The following is a 21,007-nucleotide window of genomic DNA, read 5'->3' as shown; positions in this document are numbered from 1 at the left end:
ATTGATATTATTATCTGCTGCAATATGTTTGTACTAACATATGTGCTTATATGTCTTGTCCACAGCCATGTCCAGTTACCTTTACATAGTCAAATATGAGATGCCTTTGGTCATCCAGGCTTTTCTAAAAGTGGACAAACCTGCAGGGTGAGTTGCTAATGCACACAAAATATAAAATAGTACAAATATTTGTTTGCACACTTTTGCAACGTTTGATATCAGATCCAGGGAGAACAGAAGGCGCAGAATGCAAATACTACTCTATATAGTACTCTTCAAAAGTTTTCATTGCAGTTTTTAAGGTGTTCTTGAGCGATAGTTCTACAGGCTTTCTGAAGGTCATTCAATATTTTTCTTTAGACACTGGCTGCATTTTTGCTCATTGACCATCTTCAGATGAATGTTGCTTATTTGGTGCTCATATTAAACCATCTAACACTGTTCTTTGACTCATTCAACAGTGAAAAAGGCCCTCACTGAGTTATGCATCTACACATAACAGAAAACTTTGCAAAGAAACTATTTTAAATTGTATCTTTTGGCCCTTTTTACTAGCATGCTTTTACAAAAACATGTCATTTCCACCCATTTCTTTATCCAAATCTACAACAATACGAGAGATAACAGAGGAAGGCATAAAATAGTATTTTTGCATCAACAAGATGATTCACAGAGAGCTACATCTCGACATGATGTGCAGCATGTCCTTAAAAAAATTAAGGAAAATTGTCAAGTGCAGGACAAAAGAAGTGGCTGATTATAAACTATTAGCAAACAGCAGATGGAGAGTATCTGACATTTTGACATTTTTGTTGAATTTATTGTCAGTATGTAGAGGGGAAGGAGAGTAGTGTAACAGTGACTGTCTTCAGCCATCTGTAAAACATGGTGGCGGCTGTGTCATGGTTTGGGGCTGCATTTCAGCCAGTTGTATTGGGGATTTCATGAAATTGATGGAATGTGGAAGTCAGATTTTGATCCACCATGCAACACCATCTGGAAAGCGGCTGACTGGCTGATCCCAAACACACTGCCACTGCAATAAAAGCATATGTGGGTGTAAAAACACAGTGGAACACAATCCATCACTGATAGGCCTCCCCTACACCTTGACATTATTGAAGCAGTGTGAGATCATCTTGATAGAGAATCAAACAAAATGCAACTAACATCCAAAGAAGAGCTTTGAATGTCTTCCAAGAAGAATGAAGAACTGTTCCTGAATTTTCCCAGCAAAATATAAAAAAGTTAGGGGTTGCTCAGCACTTTTCCACAGTACTGTATGTCAAAAATCTGTTCTTGTAAAATGTAAAAACTATATTTTGGTCTTGTTGCTCAAATTATAAATGCTACATTTCAATGTTTTGCAAAAGTATGATAATGCACTTAAATCTGGGTCAGTATGACATTTGCTGACATCCACAAACCTCCTCACACTACAAAACGTAGTGTACTCTTCTCAATGGGACCTCATGCTGTCATTCTGCGTCAGCAAAGATTTCAGCATCTACAGAGGAGTCCTGCCAAGCTGCGGCAGTTGTCGGGCCTGGTGCTGCTCTGGATGCGCTGAGCAGCTGGCGTGAGAACAGCTGTCAGGGTCACCACGGAGGAGGAGAGCACCGCGACCAACGAGAGCACTGACATCAAAACACCGCTAGACTCCACAGCTGAAAATGTAAACCATGGGATATCACTGGTTAGTGCAGGTGGTCTCAGGGACAAACAACACTCCCTTTCTTAGATGGGATTTCAAGTGTGATCCTGCCCTGTCAGCCTTTACCCCAATTAGAGCTTCTCCTCACCTACCTTTTTGTTTTTGAGAGAAGGGGTTGAAGAAGGGGGGAGAAATGAGAGTGTACAGGTTACAGTTGCAAGTTACTCAGCCTTCAGACAAAGAGGCTTATGGAAAACTTTAAAGTGGAGGGACTGTTTCCTCCAAATTATAAAGCTTGCCACAAAAATAGTGCATGCACATTGTTGGCTTTTACCTTTAGAGTGGGGAAAGAAGGCTCACTGCTACATTTGCTCGTAAAAGTTTAGATTGATGTGTCACACTATATGCAGTCCCAGTAGAAGTAATGTACTGTGACGCAGCGTCCACGTTGTTTTCTGGTCTCAGCTCTGTTTTCTCTGTGTAGCAGTCTCGGTGCTGTGGGTCACGGTCAACAATCACTGTTTATTTGAAATGACAGGCTAGATTGTCCCAGTGGCATTTCATCCTGTCAGTGGGTGCGCGTTTATGTTGCTGGACTGTAGAGGGGGCGGCGAAAATAATAGGGGAGCATCACATCTCCTAACAAACACAACCATATACTAAACTGTGGATTTAATTTAAATATAAATTTTGGTGTTCTCTGTCAAATGGTTTTGTTAAATCCTGCTTGTGCTGCACACAACCTCAACAAACATTTAAAATATTAACTTTAACATAGATCATTTCCTTTGTCTCGTGTGCACGGGGTTGCATATATTTTGACCACCCTCTGCATATGTAAACGTGTCCGTGTCCTTTTGTGTTTGGGTGTCTTATGTTGCTATCTGACATACACAATTAATGAACACTGGAGACTGTGTCAGCGTGTTTGATTACATGTTTGATCGCTCAGCTTATGATCAGGTTGCTGGTGCCTCAGTGTCCAGAGGGCTGTATCTATATGTTCTTATGGAGGTAAATTGCGATTCTACATCTGTCTTTTTTAAGGAATTGTGTGTGTGTGTGTGTGTGCATGTGTGTGTTTCAGTGAGAGATTGTGTCCCACAGGCCAGATGGCTGTAGGGCAGGGTAAGATGAGGATAGACGAGGGATAGATGAGCCTGTTCTTTTCTAAGATACGTGACCGTGGGTGTGTATCCTTCAACAGATGTTGCATCTTTCACCTGACAGAAGGCTGGAAATGAATCACCCCATACTGTGTCCTGCTAAAAATAACTCACAGGTTTCTTCCTAGACGTTGCTCTTCATGTGACTGTAACGTGTGGCCCGTTTTGTCAGAGGAGTCTGTTTTTTGTATGTTTTGCTCAACTCCACATATAAATCTCTTCTTTGTAGCCAAGATTCTGTTTTTCCTGCTTTGCACAATATGCAGTCGTTCCCTGTGTTCCATATAACACTGATATGATATGCAATGATAGTCAGATTAAATACAAAAAAAGTGTATACAGTATATTATCTAAACTCATAATATACTAATATAGAAGAACCTCCTTTATGACAACATCCATGTTTGTGTCAGTGTCCATGTTATTCAAAAGAACTTTGGGATTAATGTCACTGAGTGTAGTCTTTGTTAAATGTGACTCTTATCTTAATTTGCAGAATAATAACAGCTGACAGGTCTGGAAATCCATTTAATTAGAGACATTAAAGTTAAACTTTTTATGTCCTGTCATGTCATGCCATGCAAGAGCCCCTAAAAACCCTCTCATAAAAATATCGAGGAACGTGACCTCTGCTTCCTTGTTACAGCCACAGCTTTTTGTGTCGTGTGCTACGGGCAGCAAAGAGGCTTATATTTTCACCTCTAAATGTTTGACTTCAAGCCAGCTGGATTTTGTGTATGCTCCTTTCTTTTCAGATGTGAATTAAACTGCTTGGCATATTTGTGGCGATAAAGAATAATCCTTTTTTTTAGCGTACTGTGTAAGGTGTTCACACATTTTTTTTCTTATGCATCGTTTTGACATTTAGCTGTTTCTGTCTTGTGTTTCTGCCTCTCTGCAGTGAATGGTACCTGAATGGAAACTACCTTGTGATCATCGTATCTATTGCAATAATATTACCACTAGCTCTCATGAAACAGCTAGGTGAGTGTGAAATGTCATGACTTTTTTTGGAACTGGATTAAGTAGGAGCTTATTTTTTGCTGCTCATGCTAAACTGTGGCTCATACAAGGTCAAGCAAGGCAGTATATTAGAAATATGAATGCAGTTCTTCTCTCGGCATCCTGTTAGCTCAGCTGTTTTCCCTCAGAAAATGTTTCAAACAGAAGGAGGACCCCAGGAAAAGCTTAAAGCCTAGAGCTTAGTGCTAGCTGGCTTTAATTATGCTGCTTTAGAGAAGCTGCTGGCAGCAAAGCTGTGATGAAGAAGAATCCCTGATTGATAGAATGCTAACATTGCGTTTTAGTGTTATTATAACCCAGGGGTAACATAGACTAACTCATTTAAGCCAAGTTTGTTTGACTTAAAATGATTCAGTATATGTTTTTGTGAAATGGTCTAGTCTGGCCTAAACCTACACTCTGGTCTAAACTGTCTTAGTCAAACCAACCTTAGATATTACAAAAAATTTGGCTCCTAAGATTTAAAATACTTAGCAATCAACGATGCTTTGAGTAGATTTATGTCCACTGTCAATGCTTAAACACTGAACCAAGCATATTGCCTAAATAAGAATTTCCTCTAACTCGTTTGATTAACTGATCTCATATCTTATAGTATTTTTTTAATCAAATATTTTAAGGCCCTTTTATACATGTTTTTGTTTTGATTTTAGGACAGTGAATTCTCTCTCTGGATGATGCCCATGCTTTATTAATAGTTTTACTGGCAGCAAGAAGGTATTTCAGGGCCAAGTGAGATGTTTTTTTGTTTTTTTTCCCTTTTTTAGCAAAGAGGACAAAACTCAAATGTAAGACACTAGAACCAAGGTCCCAAAACTACAGATCTTTGATATGAGAAGGTAAAGATAAGTTAAATAACTAAAGCTACATCCATAGGCTAAATGAAGCAGGTTAGCAAATAGCAGATAGGATCCAGGTTCAGTGGGGGAAAAAGAAGCAAAATCTGAAAGAAACGCTACGAAACAGCTTCAACATTTAAAAAGTAAAACGTGAAAGAGAACTCCAAACAATGACACACCTCCTTCTTTGTCACATCCCGTATTCCTCTTCTTTGTAGAAGTTTGCAGGTACAATAAAGAGAAGAGTTCATTCATTTTCTAAACTACAACTCTTGTGGCACACATTGCATTTCAGAAAGACAGTCGGATGTCGTGCATGATAAAGCAGCACAAAATAAAATAAAGGAAAGGAAGAAAAAGGATGTCTAGGTTGGAAATGACAAGAGGGTGCATATTTTCTGACCTCTTGTAAGAAGTCCGTGTCCTGTCGAGTCACCGACTGGAACAACAGAGCCAGTCGGTGCAGCAGTCTGACTCCACTAATGAGCTCTGAGCATATTAAGTCAGTTTATGCTGTGTGTTGTGCTGCTTTACCTCACATGTGATTAGTTATTAGTGATACCTTAGATGTTTCTTATATTTCATGACGACATGAAAGGCTAATGAATCATTTGTGTTACAGGATATCTGGGATACACCAGTGGCTTTTCACTGAGCTGCATGGTGTTCTTCCTCATTGCTGTAAGTCCTCTGATTTTAGCAACGCACACATGTAAACGACACGTCACATCTTTATTATTGTCTGTTGGGTGACAGCATAGTCAGATGTGCTGGGAGCCTCCCACCACCTATTTAGTATTCCCTACTGTCCCTACTCATTGCTGTGGACTAATGTCTGCATGCGGCTGTTCCAGGCTGTGTTCTCTGTGTTTCTCTGACCTAGTTTTGGCTGCGTGAGCTATAATCCACTCTTTACTCTCTCTCTCACTCGCTCTGGTTTTCTCTCTGGGGGTCTCAGTGACATATTTTCTACCTGTTTATATATTAACTGCGTCCCAAAGCCTTCGTTTCTGCCTGACACTTTTCTCCTCTGCTATGAACAGGTCATCTACAAGAAGTTCAACGTCCCTTGTCCATTTACGGACTTTTCATTTAACGCTACCAGCACTACCAGCTGGATGAATGTCACAGATCCTGGTGGGGAGGAAGATCCTGCCTGTATTCCCAAAATGGCCAACCTCAACTCTCAAGTAGGTTCACGCATGTCACTCACTCTGCAAATGCACCTCCACTGCCATGGCCACTGACAGCCACCCACTTATTTCACAGTCATCTTCAGCATGTTGCCAGTGCCTCTTCACAGTCTAAGCATGGAAATCTTGGTTTGAAGCACTCAATTGCACTGAGCAAGAGATCAGGACATTTATCAAGCTTTTAACACTAGACACAACCCAGATTAATTAAAGTCTTGAAGGTGGACAATGACCCATGAGCTGTCTGAAGAAATTGCTTTGGCATTTGGGTTCCTATAGTGACATCACCAGGTTTGCCCTCTCTGGGCCAGAGACAGGTAATGAGTGAAATGGGAAAGGCCTGACATTTTACTAAGTACATTTGTTTTGTTTTTTTCTTTACAAAGACTAGATACGTTCACAGCAGGATGGTCTTCAAAGAACCTTAACCACAGCTAGATAAATTTATCAGTTCACTTTCTTTCCACGGCCTGTTCCAGGAAGCAGATTTAACAAACTGTGTGCGTAACCCTGAACTCCGAGTTTATAAACTCTGCGATCGGAAACTCCAGAACGGGGATCAGAGTTAACTCTGAGTATGTTCACATTGATTTATGAGCACGTTTGTGGGTAATAAAGAAGAGCCAACAAAAATGCCAGGATTCACCATGGCAACTGGTCAATAAAGACCAGAGCCTCAATTTTTATTCAGTGAAGCTAGAAATATGTGGAAGCATCTTAAGAGACAGGAAGTGGGGGGAAAATAATTTTACTCAGTGCTCATTTTCTCTTAAGCGATATAGCTGTAATGGAGCTTTTAGTTACCAGTCAGTAAGACTCATTTTGGTTACCTCCAACAAAAAGGCATTTAGGTTCAAACTTTTAAAAATCTTTAGAATGAATCACTTGTGAACACATTTCATTATAAAATTGAGTCAGAACATTTTCAGTCTATCTCACGCAAATATTTACTTCATCCCAACAAGATGCCAATAACAGGCATTTTTTCCCCAACAATTGCAACAAGACAAATGTTTCTTCATTGAGCAGTGTTTTCAGTTTCTATAGCTTCATTTTTTTTAAAATTTTATTTGGACAATTTATTTAAGAATTGCTTCAGTAATGTAGGTCTAGGTCTACATCTAGACCTAGGTTCACAGCACCTGTTACCACAGAGCTGAAAGTTTAAGAACAGAAACCAGAGAATTTCCATCATTTTAGGATTAACAACCTCAAGAACAAGCCCCAGAACATTATCAAATACTGACTATTTCTTTTGTGATCTTCATGAAATCCTATCAGGATTGTAAGACCAATTCCTGCTGCTTAGCAGCTTACCAGTAAGGCATTCTTAAATAGGCTAAAGCTGGTCTACAGCCAGGCCCAAGTTAATCACAGGGAAACAATTAGCTCTCTGTGATGTGTCTTGGGGAGTATTGGGCAGTAAAGGCGCGAGGTTGGTGGTAAGACGTCTGGGATGGCGCTGCTGTATCTATGGTGACCTGTTGGGGTTCATTTTCAGACGGCCTACACCATCCCCATCCTGGCGTTTGCCTTTGTGTGCCATCCTGAGGTGCTCCCCATCTACACAGAGCTGCGCAAGTATGTTCTTATAATGGCAACTCCTGCTAAGTTCTTGGATAAGAAATAAATTGCATAATAAAGAGCAAAGCTACTGTGTCTGCTTTGTGTTTGGCTGATCATAACCTAGTCACATGCACTGCTTTCACTTTATTTTGAAGTATGTTGGCACTGCTTGAATGATGTAGCATGCTGTTAGTTTAAATGCATCATCCCGCTTTGACCCACTGGTGCTTTCAATTTGAATCTTTGCATATGCGTGCAAGAGAAGTAGCCCTGGAGCAGAAGACGGTATTTTATAGTAGCTGGGCTACATGTTTTCTTTGTGGGCATAATACAGTAATATTTTGTGTGTGTCTGTGTTTGTTTTTGTGTGTGCGTGTTTATGACATCACATGGCAATATTTTCTGGTTTCAGTGCCACCAAGAAAAAGATGCAGCATGTGGCCAACATCTCCATTGCAATAATGTACATCATGTACTTCCTGGCTGCTCTTTTTGGATACCTAACTTTCTATGGTGAGGCGTGGTCCTCTATCTATCTATCTATCTATCTATCTATCTATCTATCTATCTATCTATCTATCTATCTATCTATCTATCTATCTATCTATCTATCTATCTATCTATCTATCTATCTATCTATCTATCTATCTATCTACTGAAGGGGCTGTAGGCCAAAAAGAATAATAATGTTTCTATGCCCTCTAGTGGCCATATTGTACATCTAAATTTCTCAAGGTTTTTAGATCCAGTAGCATATTACAGAGTCATTCACAATGCTAATTTTTTCCTCCTATTTCTCATGTTATGCTCATACTCACATTAATTAATATACAAACAAGCAATGTAACCTAAGCATATTAGCAACAAGGACATAATGACATCAATAAAATAAAAACAATGAAAAGCAATCAAACATATTAATACAAAGATTTAGTCTAATACTACATGGAGATATAATCCCCTAACATAAAATAATGGATTCTGCATTGACTAAAATGCATTTAAAGATCTTCTACGTGTTCCTTAAACCTGCTCTGTTTTCCTGTCCTCATGTCTTCCAGGTGAAGTGGAAGCAGAGCTGCTCCACACATACAGCCGCATTGACCCGTACGACACTTTGATTTTGTGTGTGCGTGTGGCTGTGCTCACTGCTGTCACGCTCACTGTGCCAATTGTGCTCTTTCCTGTAAGTACGCATTTAGAACTTACTGTTTATTCATCAGCGGACACACATTGTGCTTCTGTCATATTTCATAGAAGCAGTGTGAAACAGTGAACTTTTTCTTTTTAAGGTAAGGAGAGCGATCCAGCAGATGGCGTTTCCTAATAAGACGTTCTACTGGCCTCGCCACATCGCCATTGCTTTCATTCTGCTCCTTTTCATCAACCTCCTGGTCATCTTTGCTCCCAACATACTGGGCATCTTTGGAATCATTGGTAAGTAGATCAACCATGTGACAAGGCTGTTGGGGTGGATTTACATATTAAAACACCAACATGTAAAACCCTGGTTGCTAGTAAAACTGTTTCCTTTAATGTGGCTTTAATTTGTGCCCACTGTCAGTAATGGCTTACCTTCCTTAATACACCCCCACAACAGAGCTAACCAAGTAAAAAAAATCCATTTTGGTGAATTGTTCTTGATCAGACCCTGAAAAAATGTGGAATTGACCATCTGCCAAACTTTTGAGCTTTAAATCATTAATATTATTTTTGGTAGTGAAAAATTGAATGTAACTACACCTGTTTTCCATTTTCTGTTAATTTCCATATGATTTATGTTACTACAGTCCTGTTAGAATGGTTTGGAGGACTTATTAAGGACCGAAGGGTGTCATTCACAGAGAATCATTTTCTGTTTTGCGTTTTCCAGGTGCCACATCTGCTCCTTGTCTCATTTTCATCTTCCCTGCTGTCTTCTACATTCGCATTGTACCCAAAGAAGAGGAGCCACTGCGCTCCTTCCCCAAAATCCTGGTGAGCATATTGAGAGAGATAGAAAATTAAGTTCAGCGTTTAGAGACGTCCCCACGCAGTATTGAGTTTTCATATTATTTTACAGTAGGTGCTTTGTGTAACACTCAAAGGAGGAAACGAGGAAAGGAATTAAAACTCCAGCTGAATATTTCATCAATTGTCTGTAGTTTGCCTGATTTTAAATATATCAGAATTAAACAAAAAAAAACTGGAGTGCATTTGAGATCATTTAAAAATCTTACTGCCATGTACCTACTGAGTCTATCAGAGAGTTTCATTTTAGTTATCGTTATTGAGGAGACATCATCTGTACAATGTAAACTGTGTTTATGGAACCATTTATAAAATTCACTAATATTAAAAGTTGTACCAGCCTCAGAAATCCTACATGGATGTGCATTATAACCACATGAAGAAATCAACTCAGCCATGTGTTAGGTATCATATCATTACATGTATAACTAAGATCTAATGACATGGAGACTCGTAACATTTCCTATACTTAATTAATAAACTTTAACAAACTTTTAATTAATGACACCAAGTATTATTGTACTGCAGTTTTGTCACAGTTTCACCATCTGTGATGTGCCTCTCTTTAACTCGCGTTCTCCGTTTCTGCGCTCAGGCTGCCTGCTTCGCTGGGATTGGTTTCCTGTTTATGACAATGAGCCTCAGCTTTATCATCATTGACTGGACAACGGGGACCAGCAAAGCCAGCAGTGGTCACTAAGCGCCACCTTCCATTTCTTTTTTTTATTTTCAGGTTTTATATTGTTGATTTAGTCTTGTGTTGTAATTTTACTGTTTTTACTTTGAATCACGGTTGATGTTGAAGATGCCCTCTCTTTCCCATTAGAAGGATATTGTCCACAGACTGCAGAGTTTGGGGGGGAGGGCTCTCGGTTCCTTGGCAAGTGCTCTCGCTCTGTATTACACTACAGGCCAGTAAGCTTTCGTGGAGGGTTCTTTGGGAATTCACTGAAAGAGCAGGTGCTGACGGTGATGCTTGGAGGCTGTGCCTTGTGAGAAAGATGTTAAAGCAAACAGAAAAGCAACAATGTAGAAAGCTGCCGTCTTTATACACCTGCACCTATGTTAGTTATGAGCATCTGCTCCTCTCACTACTCAGATCTTATCCTAAGATTATCTATAGCTCTGCAAACTCTTACTTAGATTGTAATAAGCAGCCCTCCTTTTTAACTGTTGAATGAAATTGATTAATCAATAATTCTTTCATGATTCTCATGGATATTAGTATTATTATTATTATTGAAATTATTTAAATAACTAAATATGATTCATTATGTGCAATTGCAGAGACAAGTGATAGTAAAAGTGACATTACTGGACTGATAGAAAGAATAATTCAGCATCTTTGGAACTACTTACAGATAGCTAGCACACCTATATCTTAATAGTAAATATGTATTTACAGCCAGTGCACAGTGAGTTTATTTTGGCACAAAGACTTCGAAATGTTGAATTATTCCTTCAAGGTGTGCTGCCTTTAGTTCCCACTTCCTTAACCTGTACTGCTGCTGATATTTTTTATGTTTTTCTGGAGGGGGGAAGTTAAAATCCCCACCTCTGACAGAGCAGGGTGCAAAACCACAAAATATATGGCACAGTCAGCACATTTACTATGAGATTCCTACACAACATATACTAGATGTATATTTTTATTATTAATCTCTACTTGATGAAAACCTCAGATGATGCAGTATAGACTAAAAGCTTGATCCTCAGCTCCTGCTAACTGAGGCTAGCAATACCAGAGAGAGAGAAAGGGTTTTAGCCGGGAGCCTTTTCAGTGGTTTTCGGGTATCTGGGTTACACAGTATGTGAACGAACGCCAAGACGTTCTCTTTTCCAGTGTTACTGTGTAAATCACTATCACGAATGGTACCAGAAAACTCATCTGTGAGATTGTACAGACTGAAGACGTAACTGAAATTGGGCAAGATTTCATTGTTACTTAGAAAAGGAAAATTGGGACGTGTTGTATTCGGAACATTTTACCGGAAGGAATCGGAGATAACCAAAATATCTATATTACAATGACAACAGGGTCACTTTGTGAAGTGGTTAGTAAACATTTGAGTGTCCAGCACAAGCCTGATCTCGATTAGAACGACAGGGGTTTTCTTTCTCTTTATCACTCTTGAAAAGTCGCCGCTTAGCAATAGCACTTTTCTTTGATAAGCACAACTTCTTGTAGCATTAATACAGTGAAAGGCAAACACAATATATTCGATAGATGTGATTTTAAAGCCTCTACATGACTAAATCTTAATGTAATGTAAGTGATGAATAAGTAACGTGTTGATGGCTGTCAGAAACTACTTGAAACGACTGCATTAAAGTTAGCTTCCCTGTAAAGCCCCTGTAATCATTTTCAGCTCTCGTCTGTTCTTTAAATGCAACGACTAATTTGTTGGATGTATTCTTGGAGGTTTTTAAGTGTCTGTGTTTAAAAAAGAGAAAGAAAAATCTCTATGATATATATGACCTGTATGCATTTGTGTTGTTTAACCTGCACCTATACTCTGATCGGAAATCCTCTACCATTGATATCTTAACTGTTGTTTTAAACTCCACGTGTTACGTATAAGTTGAATCTGATTCAGTGATGAAACACACGATTATTGTTTTTGTTTTGTTTTTTCTTACATTTGTAGTCAGTGGTATTTTATCAGTGGTGTAGTCGGGTCATGTCTGACTTCCTTGCTGCTTCCTGAGAGTTGTTAGTGACTGCCTACAATTTCTTTTCTTTCGTTTTTTTTTTTCCATCATAATTTTTTTTACACCACACTACTATAAGTGCTGTGTGGGTAACTTAATATGTTCTGTCTATTTGTTACACAACAAACCTCTTTTAATCAATTTTTATTAAATATTGTCTAGCTGTGATATGTATTTATGTATCTGTGTGGGGAAGAATCATCGGAATCAGCCACCCGTGCATAGCTTAGTGTTTTGGTATTGTTTAACCAATGCAATGGTTATATTTATCTCTGACACCATGTTTTATCGGCCATGTATGTAATGTGACATCATTAGGTAAATACAGTGAGTGTATAAGAGTTTATAAATGGTGCCCACGCACAAAAGCCTCACAACATGCAAAAAATACACAAAAAAAACCCAAATGAGGCATCAACATGAGGGGGATACACTGTGCTAGTGGTTAATACCAGATGATCTCTGCGGACCTCTATTTAGATCGAAGAGTCGTTAGTCTTCTCCTTCTCTCCCTCTGTGTGATTTTTGGAAATGTGTATGACTGAATAGTAACATATTAAATATTGACATCAGCCAGCATCATTTATAAATAATGTATATAAATGTATACCCTTTATATTCTATATTCATATCTAGTTTGTATAATGTAAATAGCGATTAAAGTTTTAGTTCGATTAAAAATGTAAATGTAATCATTTTCAAAGTGCTTTTAAACCTTTTTGTCCTTCAATCCATGTCTATTTTCTGGTATCTCTATATATTTTAATATGTTGCTGGCAGTTGTTGTACTGTAAAACAATATTGCAATAAAGATAAAGGGTAACATGACTCTGAGCTTTCATCCTCTTTTACATGCATCAAAACGTTTTCAGTTTTCTGTGTTTTTTAAGTTGATTATGAATAACCTACCTCCATGCATTGAAATGCTTACCTTCTGTAATGCAAATTTCAGTTAGCTAAATTAGGTTGTATACTAAATAAAATATCAACAGCTTTAAATGAACCACAACAGCTGCGTATGTCACAGTTTAGAATAGTTGGGGCCAAATGTAGACGTGTGAAATGCAGGAATTAACTAAAAAGCAAATGTTTCATAGCTCATGTAAACAGGTCAAAAACAGCAAAGTGCCAAAGAATGAAGAAAACAGTAATACGTAATCACATCCAAAGAAATAAACAGGTTATGCACAGGGAAACATTTACAGACAACTCCACAAGGACAAAGGGGACACAGCACTGCATAAGCTTATTGCTAATACTGGACTGAACCTACCTTTGCCTTCAGAACTGCCTCATTTCTTCATGGCACAGATTTAACAAAGTGCTAGAAAGATTCCTCAGAGATTTTGTTCCATGTTGACACGATGGCATCACACAGTTGCTGCAGATTTGTTGGCTGCAAATCCATGATGCAAATCTCTGGATCCACCAGATCCCAAAGGTGCTCTATTGAAATGAGATGAGATGACTATGAGGGCCATATGAGTCCATTGGATTCATTGTGATGTTTGAGATGATGCGAGTGCTTTGACATGACACGTTATCCGGCTGGAAACAGAGATCAGAAAGTGTAAAAAAGTAAGTGTAAAATAAGAAATAACAAAAGGGGACTGAAAGAGACACGGACACTAACAGCTGAGATCTAAGAGACAAGGAAGCACAAATGAACCAAGCCATAAACAAAAAAGTGAGACAGAAGAATGTAAAAACATAATAAAACACATACTCCTACTTCTAATATTAGACAAGCTATAAAACAGGACACAAGATCAGTAGAAACGATAAACAATAAAGACAGCATGAGACTCAATAATGTGTCAAAAATAAAGTTCACCATAAGAATAACAATAAAGTTTTTCACAAACTAAATATTACTAGAACTGCGGCTCACAAACTAGATTTAAGAAGAGATCAAAACAGGAAATGAAATACTAAAAACTATATAAAACACTGCAAATAAACCAAGACTCAAATATGTTAACAAAGCAAGAAGATCTCAAAAAGAACCCAACACGTAAAAACAACAACCCTAGGGTCCATAACAGTGCTTTATAAAAAATGTTTCACAAATGCAAATAATCCCCCATTAAATAAATAAAAAAATTAATTTACACGATATAGTTATGAATTCATTAATTACTTCATAATTAATTAATGTTACAATTTGCTAGTCATTATGACTTTTTTCAAGATAAAAAGAATGTCCACAAGGTGTCGCTATAGATCTGCAATAAATTGTCTAAAGCGCGAGGACACAGTGTATGGACATTTCAGTATAAATTATTTAGCTCGCACGGGGCATAAACTGACTCTCAGTTTTGATTTCATACGGTTTCTGGATCATTTGTTATGGTCAGAAGCTGCTGTTATTTTAAAAACAGCAAAGAGCAACCGTTCCCCCGCTTATTTGCATAAACCACAGTGGATCACCGGTATGCAAAATACGGTAACAAAACATCTCATTTATCCTACTTTTTAGATTCCGAATATTCTGTGTGCACTTTTGTACAGACTCGTGCTTCTCATTTGTTCCTCCACACTTTAGATCAGTAAACACAATATAAGATTCGTTTAAGGTTATAACTGAGACAAATATTTTACAAAATATGAACATAATTTTAATTTTAAGGTTACTGACTCAACTGTGTTCAAGCCCAACATCAATAGTGTGTTTACTTAGTAATGAGTAACCTTATAAATATATGTATATTAATATTTTCCTAACCTTAACAACCTTAATGTGAAATTACTGTCATTTATTTGTTCTGCTCTCTGTAACTTACAATTTTGGGATATTAGCTCGAAATTTACCTCAAAAACAGGGCTGTGGTTGTCTGAGGCCTACCAACTGGATATGAGGCGAAAATAACTCGAATTTGATTTGGCAAAAATAAAACAACAAAAACAAAAAACAAGAAGAAAATGTTTGAGATAATGACCCCAAAATCATTTTATAATTAACACGAAGCTACAGCTCGTGTCTTTTCTTTTTTACATAAAAATCGGCTGCCCACTCGGAGCAGTCCTAATTCAAAAAACTTGAAGACTGAACGCAGAAATTTCCGACAGTTCTTGAAGGTCACCGTTCTACAGCGTTTTACCTACATTTCCCATGAAGCACTGCGGCTTTACGTCTCTCCGCAGTTCGGGTGGGAGGTGACGGCGCTGTCTGCCTGTCGGTCGTAGGGGAACTTCACGGGTGTGGCGAACGTGGTAAATCTCTTCGCAGGGAAAGAATGCGGATCGGCAACTCGGATTAAAGCAATATATAAATATTTTTTTGTAGAAAAAATAGAAATATTCACAGACAAGTGTGGTATGCATCCGGTAGCGTAACTGGCAGCAGGAATCTGTGTGCTCGGTTTTCCACAGCTGGAATACTTTTTTTTTCTAACTTCGCGGTAATTTTTCGGGCGTTTAACCTGCTCTAATGAAATACCGTAGGGAGCAGCTAAAAGTCAACGAAAAAAGTTGCTAAGCCTTTTTTTTCAGGCAGCGTTACCCACGTTAAAAATCTCCCAAATGCGGACAAACTAAATAACAAACGTGCGTATCTTTGGGAAATTCATACGGTAGTTAGAAAACCGAGTTCATTTGGGAAATAATTTGTCTTTTTTAATGATTTTGGTCCCTTCTAGCGGATGAACGGTCTCCGTTACGTTTTTCGCCACTCATCAAAAAAGGGAACTCGCCTCGCTTAACTTCAGCCCTTGTTTTTAAGAAAAGGGGGTCAGCCGTTAGTTGTTTTTTTTCCCAGGTGTTATTTTCCCACTAAGCAGCAGACCTGAAGCGTGCACTGGGAACCATGGGTTGTACTGTGAGTCAGGAAGATAAGTTGGCGGCCGAGAGATCTAAAATGATAGATAAAAACCTGAGAGAAGATGGAGAGAAGGCGGCAAGAGAAGTGAAACTGCTCCTGCTCGGTGAGTACAATGTCACAACACTGACACTAGGTTGCAAAAGTGGCACAATGACGGTCACGGGTGAAATGCGCAGTGTCAAAGACATCTGACAGAAACGGGCAATTTGAGCGAGTTACATTTTAACCAGCGCTATTATTAGTCCCCGTTAAGTGTGGGCTCAGGGAAAACACCGGGGCTGTTTGGAATCCTGTGGGATTTTCTCGTATGTTAAAGAGAAAACGTGGCACAATTGCACGCGTCCAAGATCTTCCATCTGCCGATGTTGCTGGGTTGTCCTCGTCTGCTTTGCCCTCAGTGTCAGAGCTGCTTTGACACAAACATGAGGGCTTCAGTGAAAAACGCATGGGATAGTTTGGAGTAGAAACGGCACGCTTAAGCAAAGGTCCCTGCACAGCAAGGAGTTTCATAACGATTACCGTGAGATCATTTGAGGGACAACCAGAATAGGCAGTCACCCCCCCCCCAAAAAAAAAAAAAAGTTTGGAGGGGGTTGCTCGGGATCTGTTTTTTCTTCTTAGGAGTTTGGCGTTTGGATGAAATTGACTGCTCCCAGGACTGCTAGAGCATAAACTAACTTACAACTCTTTCCGTTGGGAATATTAGCAGATATCTGCTTATGATGGATTTTCTGGATACATTTGAATTGTCTCTAAATATTTAACTCATGGTTTGCTTACCACCTTTTACTCTAAAAGCATTTTTAGGTATCTACTTAAAAAAGTTTCCTAAAGCTTTATCAGATATGAAGTTCAGATACACAGGAACAAAGGCTAATGGGATTTCTCAATGGCTGCTGAATTAATCCATATAAATAAAAAGTTGAAACTCCAATTATTAAGTTAAGAATTGCATTTTTTTTTGTGTTTTTGTGTGTTTTTTTTTTTTATAAATTAGAGCAGTTCTTGGTGGCACCTTGCTGAGCATATGACCGTCTTAAAACTGATATAGGTCTGAAACAAAAAAAAGAAACTTCAGAATATTTTCTCCCAGAACTGAAACATATGTTTAAAGAAAATCGACAGCCAAGCAGAAATTTTCAGGTAAACATGTCCCGCGTGGAGCCACTAAGAAATATATAAAAACCAAACAAACATCACTTCTTGGCAGTGTTACATCTTTTTCCCCCTACAGTATAAATTTGCACCACTCTCACATATAATCCGTTTAACTTAGTAATTTTAGCTGTCATGTACTTTGTTGGTTGATCACAGAATTACAAATTTAATTTGACACCCTCTTTCTGGACAGAGCAGAAAATTCTGCTTGGTTTGATGGGGAACACATGCTATCTTTTTCTCTCCTGGGTCTTTGAAGAGACGGCTGGTTGTTGAGATGTGCCCCTGGTTAGAAGGCTAATTGCATACCCTGCTCTGTACTGGAGGTTTCATATCAGTAATTACTATCCGCTGCAGTGTGTGAGGGTTGAAAGGAATTACAGGAGAGGTCTGAAAATGAACTGAGGGTTGGTGAGTTTCTACGTAAAGAGCATGGGCGGCCAGTGTAGCAGTCTCATCACCTTTACCGCTGTCACATTCTGCCACGACATGGAGACTGCACTGCCTTCATTTCTTTGAAAAATGCACACTTTTTCAGTTTCAGGACAGTCAAGAGGGAGCTCTGCTTCACACGACTTTGATTAAAATACTTTGCACTCTCACAGATAACACAGATGCACATTATTTGTGGTAGGTATGGCATAGTTGGTCCTACATGAGAAACTTTTGAAATATTAAAACGACACAATATGAGGAAGAAAAAAACAGAAAAAAACCTTTCCTCTGACATGCTTCACCGCTCAGATCTCTGCTGCTCAGCAGCACAGCTCAGTCATAGGGCAAAATGTCAGCATTAATATCCATACCAACTCTATGAATGAATCGCATAACATTTAGTAATTAACCTACATACGGGGACAGGCCCAAATCTCATTGTAATTCCTATTTGGATCAATTAAAACGTCCCTTTTTTGTTTACATTAATTAAATTGGTGTAACAATGTTGCATCCTATAAACAGTTGACTGAAAAGTGGTACAAGCAAACAAACAGAAAACTCATATTACACCAAACAGACTGCCACTTAAACCGTGGGTCTTCCGCTCATTTGATATTTGAACGTGTCACAACATGCTTTGGCTTTCACATGCATAAAAACCTGAAATGTGTTGTGGGGAATGTATTTCCGCCTAAAAAAGTCAAAGTTACATTCCAGCTATTTAAAGTGGTTTATAGTTGTACGTCAGCAGTTCATTCAAGACTAAACAATGCTCATCTTGATAACAATTTCGCACCCTTAATAGTCACTACTTCCACTCTCCTTTTCTGCCTGTTGTGCAGGTAGACTTGAGTTGGTGACAGGTTCAGTTTAATGGATTAGTCTTTCATTGAGCATGTAATCCTTTGACTGAAAAAATGATTTGTGACAGAGGTGTCTTATCACAAATCCAGGTAATCTTTTTTTTTTTTTTTAAAGCTGTCGGCTGTTTATACACATAAAGTCTGTGCCCTTGATGGCATGCGGGTAAGCTGTCGGTCTACTAAACGGAGCAAACTGTAGACCGTCTAAGATGAGTGGTGGGGGTTTGGGTTCAAAGACGCCTCGGTTTTAGTTGCAGGCAGGGGCGGATATGACTGATCTCCTGTTATGTCAACTTTGATCATTTCCTCCTTTCAACAAATGAAACAAATTAGTCAAAGAAAAAAATCCATTCAACCCATTGGTTTGCTTGGTTTGTAGTTAGCAGCCCAAAGTATGCCAAGAAAATATCTCCTACTCCATTACACCACCACCCCCATCCTGAACTATACAAGGCAGAATGGATCCATGCTTTCATGCTGTTAATGCCAAATTCTGACTCTACCATCTCAATTAGACTTTTTTTTTAAATCCTCTATTGTCCATTTTTGGTGAGCTCATGTGAGTTAAAAGTAAACTGTAGCATCAGTTTAGTTTAATTTGCTGTGTGTGGTCTTCTGCTGCTTTAGCCCATCCGCTTCAAGGTTCGACGTGGTGCGAGTTCAGAGGTGCTCGTCTGCATGCTTTAGTTGTAAGGAGGATTTGTCTGAGTTATTGTGGCTGTCCTATCAGCTGGAAGCAGCCTGGTCATTTTTCTCTGACCTCTGGCATAAACGAGGATTTTTTTTTTAATTGGATATTTTCTCTTTCTCAGACAATTCTTTGTAGACCCTAAACTTTTCCTGTGTTGGAAAATCCCAGCAGATCAGGAGTTTCTGATATGCTCAGATCAGCCTGTTTGGCACGAACAGCCATGCTATGTTCAAAGTCACTTAAATCACCTTTTGTTACCGTTTTGATGCTTTGTTTGAACCTCAGCAGATCATTTTGACAACGTTCGCATGCCTAAATGCACTGGCCATCATTATGAATGACAAATTCTTTAAGCTAGACACACACATGATATGAAACCAGTCATTTTCTGTTCCTCTTTTACAGCTACCCTTTTCAGCAACATGCACAGATTAATTAGCAGTCATCCTCATGCACATTGAAGTCTTTATCATGGAGTTGGACTTTAAGTAAGCATTCAAGCATTGTTTGGATTTTGTAGATTTGTTTGATTAGAAGTTATTGCAATATTTTTATGTGTTTTACTACCCTTGAGCCCCAACTTGTTGCACCCGTTACCCAGTACTTGTGAGTAACGGTTGCTCATTCATTTATTAGTTAATTAAAAAAATACATTTTTAATGTCATTACAATGAAAAGACAGAGGCAAACCTGCGGGGATGAAGATTTCTTCCCACTGAGCTTCATTAGATTGTCCCCGCTAGCACATATCTTCAGAGGCAGTTTCCAACTATAGGTTCCTGGAGGAAAACGGTTACTTTATCAAAGAGTTTAAGAGAAATGAATGTAGCTCTCTCAAAGTGTGGCACTGCAAAGTATCGATCACAGAGTGAGGCTACAATTTGTGAAAACTGCAATCTAAGCAGATCCAGACTGGGAAACCTGAGCTATTGCAGTTGTGATAGTAGAGAGCAGGAGTGTACATCTGAACTGATTATGTGTTTTCCAGTTGGTGTTCAGTGTGTTTGACTGCTCTGCAAAAACACTGCTAACGTGCTTCTTATTATTGCACAACGTGTAATACTCAATTTGTTTCATTTGCTCTTCACCTTGCTCTCTTCTCACCACATTACAAATAAGCGAATTATAGAAACACACACACAAAAAGGCGAGGGGGCAATTTAGCAGTAACTCTCCAAATTTAACAGAATTTTCCAAAACCCTGCATTTATTTTTAATGGTGTGCACCCGATCCTGTGCTCAAATGAAGACTTAATTTTTATGAACACGTATTGCAAAGGTGAGTCTTCAACAGGATCACCTATTTACTGTACACGTGCCCGATGACTGCACAAGGTGACGCGTTCTGCAGTTGGTCAGTTCAATGTGGTCCGCACTGAGACAGAGTGCCTCCCTCTTATTAAAGTCGATGGCAAAGCTTTAGTGGATGTGTCGTGTAATCACAGTTGGCTCATTACAGAGACCCGGGTTTCTCTGGAGAAAACAAGTCAGACTGACTCGTTTTACAGGAATGAACGTCCGTTTACTGAACTTCAACTTCTTGGAGACATATTGGCAGAAATGTGCCTGTTCTGTGAAATGTATCAAGTGAGCTGCTGCCCTGTGTTTTTGGGTGACTTGACCTTGTTTACTCAACAGTCTGCACCACAGTGCTGTCCAATTAACTGTATGACGCACTGGATGGCAGATCTGTGAATTGGTATGTGAAAGGGTTGAATATCCTGCAATTACAGGGAGAGCTCTGAAGATAAAGCCTGTTCCTGCAGACTGCATGTCTCAGTACAGGTCCACTGGGACTTGGCTTCACTATCCTCTTTGCTCTGGAAATACTGATAGCTTGGAAAATCTTCTACCATCGTCTTCTGAGTGTCTAT

The 21,007-nt window shown here is 38.9% G+C and overlaps 2 protein-coding genes across 3 annotated transcripts in view; both read left to right on the top strand.

The window, feature by feature from the left end:
- Positions 1–12,991, top strand: part of LOC101487326 (sodium-coupled neutral amino acid transporter 3) — a 34,102-nt gene extending 21,111 nt beyond the window's left edge. For both annotated transcript variants that reach the window (XM_004544843.3, XM_004544842.3), the window contains 10 exons: positions 66–147; positions 3,722–3,804; positions 5,305–5,363; positions 5,726–5,872; positions 7,377–7,456; positions 7,854–7,954; positions 8,503–8,627; positions 8,734–8,878; positions 9,315–9,418; positions 10,047–12,991. In XM_004544843.3, the coding sequence (XP_004544900.1) occupies positions 66–147; positions 3,722–3,804; positions 5,305–5,363; positions 5,726–5,872; positions 7,377–7,456; positions 7,854–7,954; positions 8,503–8,627; positions 8,734–8,878; positions 9,315–9,418; positions 10,047–10,151 (1,031 nt within the window). In that variant the 3' untranslated portion in view covers positions 10,152–12,991. The remainder of the gene's footprint in view (positions 1–65; positions 148–3,721; positions 3,805–5,304; positions 5,364–5,725; positions 5,873–7,376; positions 7,457–7,853; positions 7,955–8,502; positions 8,628–8,733; positions 8,879–9,314; positions 9,419–10,046) is intronic.
- Positions 12,992–15,326: 2,335 nt separating this feature from the next.
- Positions 15,327–21,007, top strand: part of LOC101487808 (guanine nucleotide-binding protein G(i) subunit alpha-2) — a 61,127-nt gene continuing 55,446 nt past the window's right edge. Inside the window, exon 1 of the mRNA XM_004544844.3 lies at positions 15,327–16,086. Coding sequence (XP_004544901.1) covers positions 15,969–16,086 — 118 coding nt within the window. The 5' untranslated portion in view covers positions 15,327–15,968. The remainder of the gene's footprint in view (positions 16,087–21,007) is intronic.

The sequence above is a fragment of the Maylandia zebra genome, linkage group LG5 (genome assembly GCF_041146795.1).
Source record: "Maylandia zebra isolate NMK-2024a linkage group LG5, Mzebra_GT3a, whole genome shotgun sequence".
Lineage (NCBI taxonomy): Eukaryota > Metazoa > Chordata > Actinopteri > Cichliformes > Cichlidae > Maylandia > Maylandia zebra.
The sequence above is the reverse complement of the archived record's forward strand: the minus strand, read 5'-3'. Positions and strand labels throughout refer to the sequence as shown.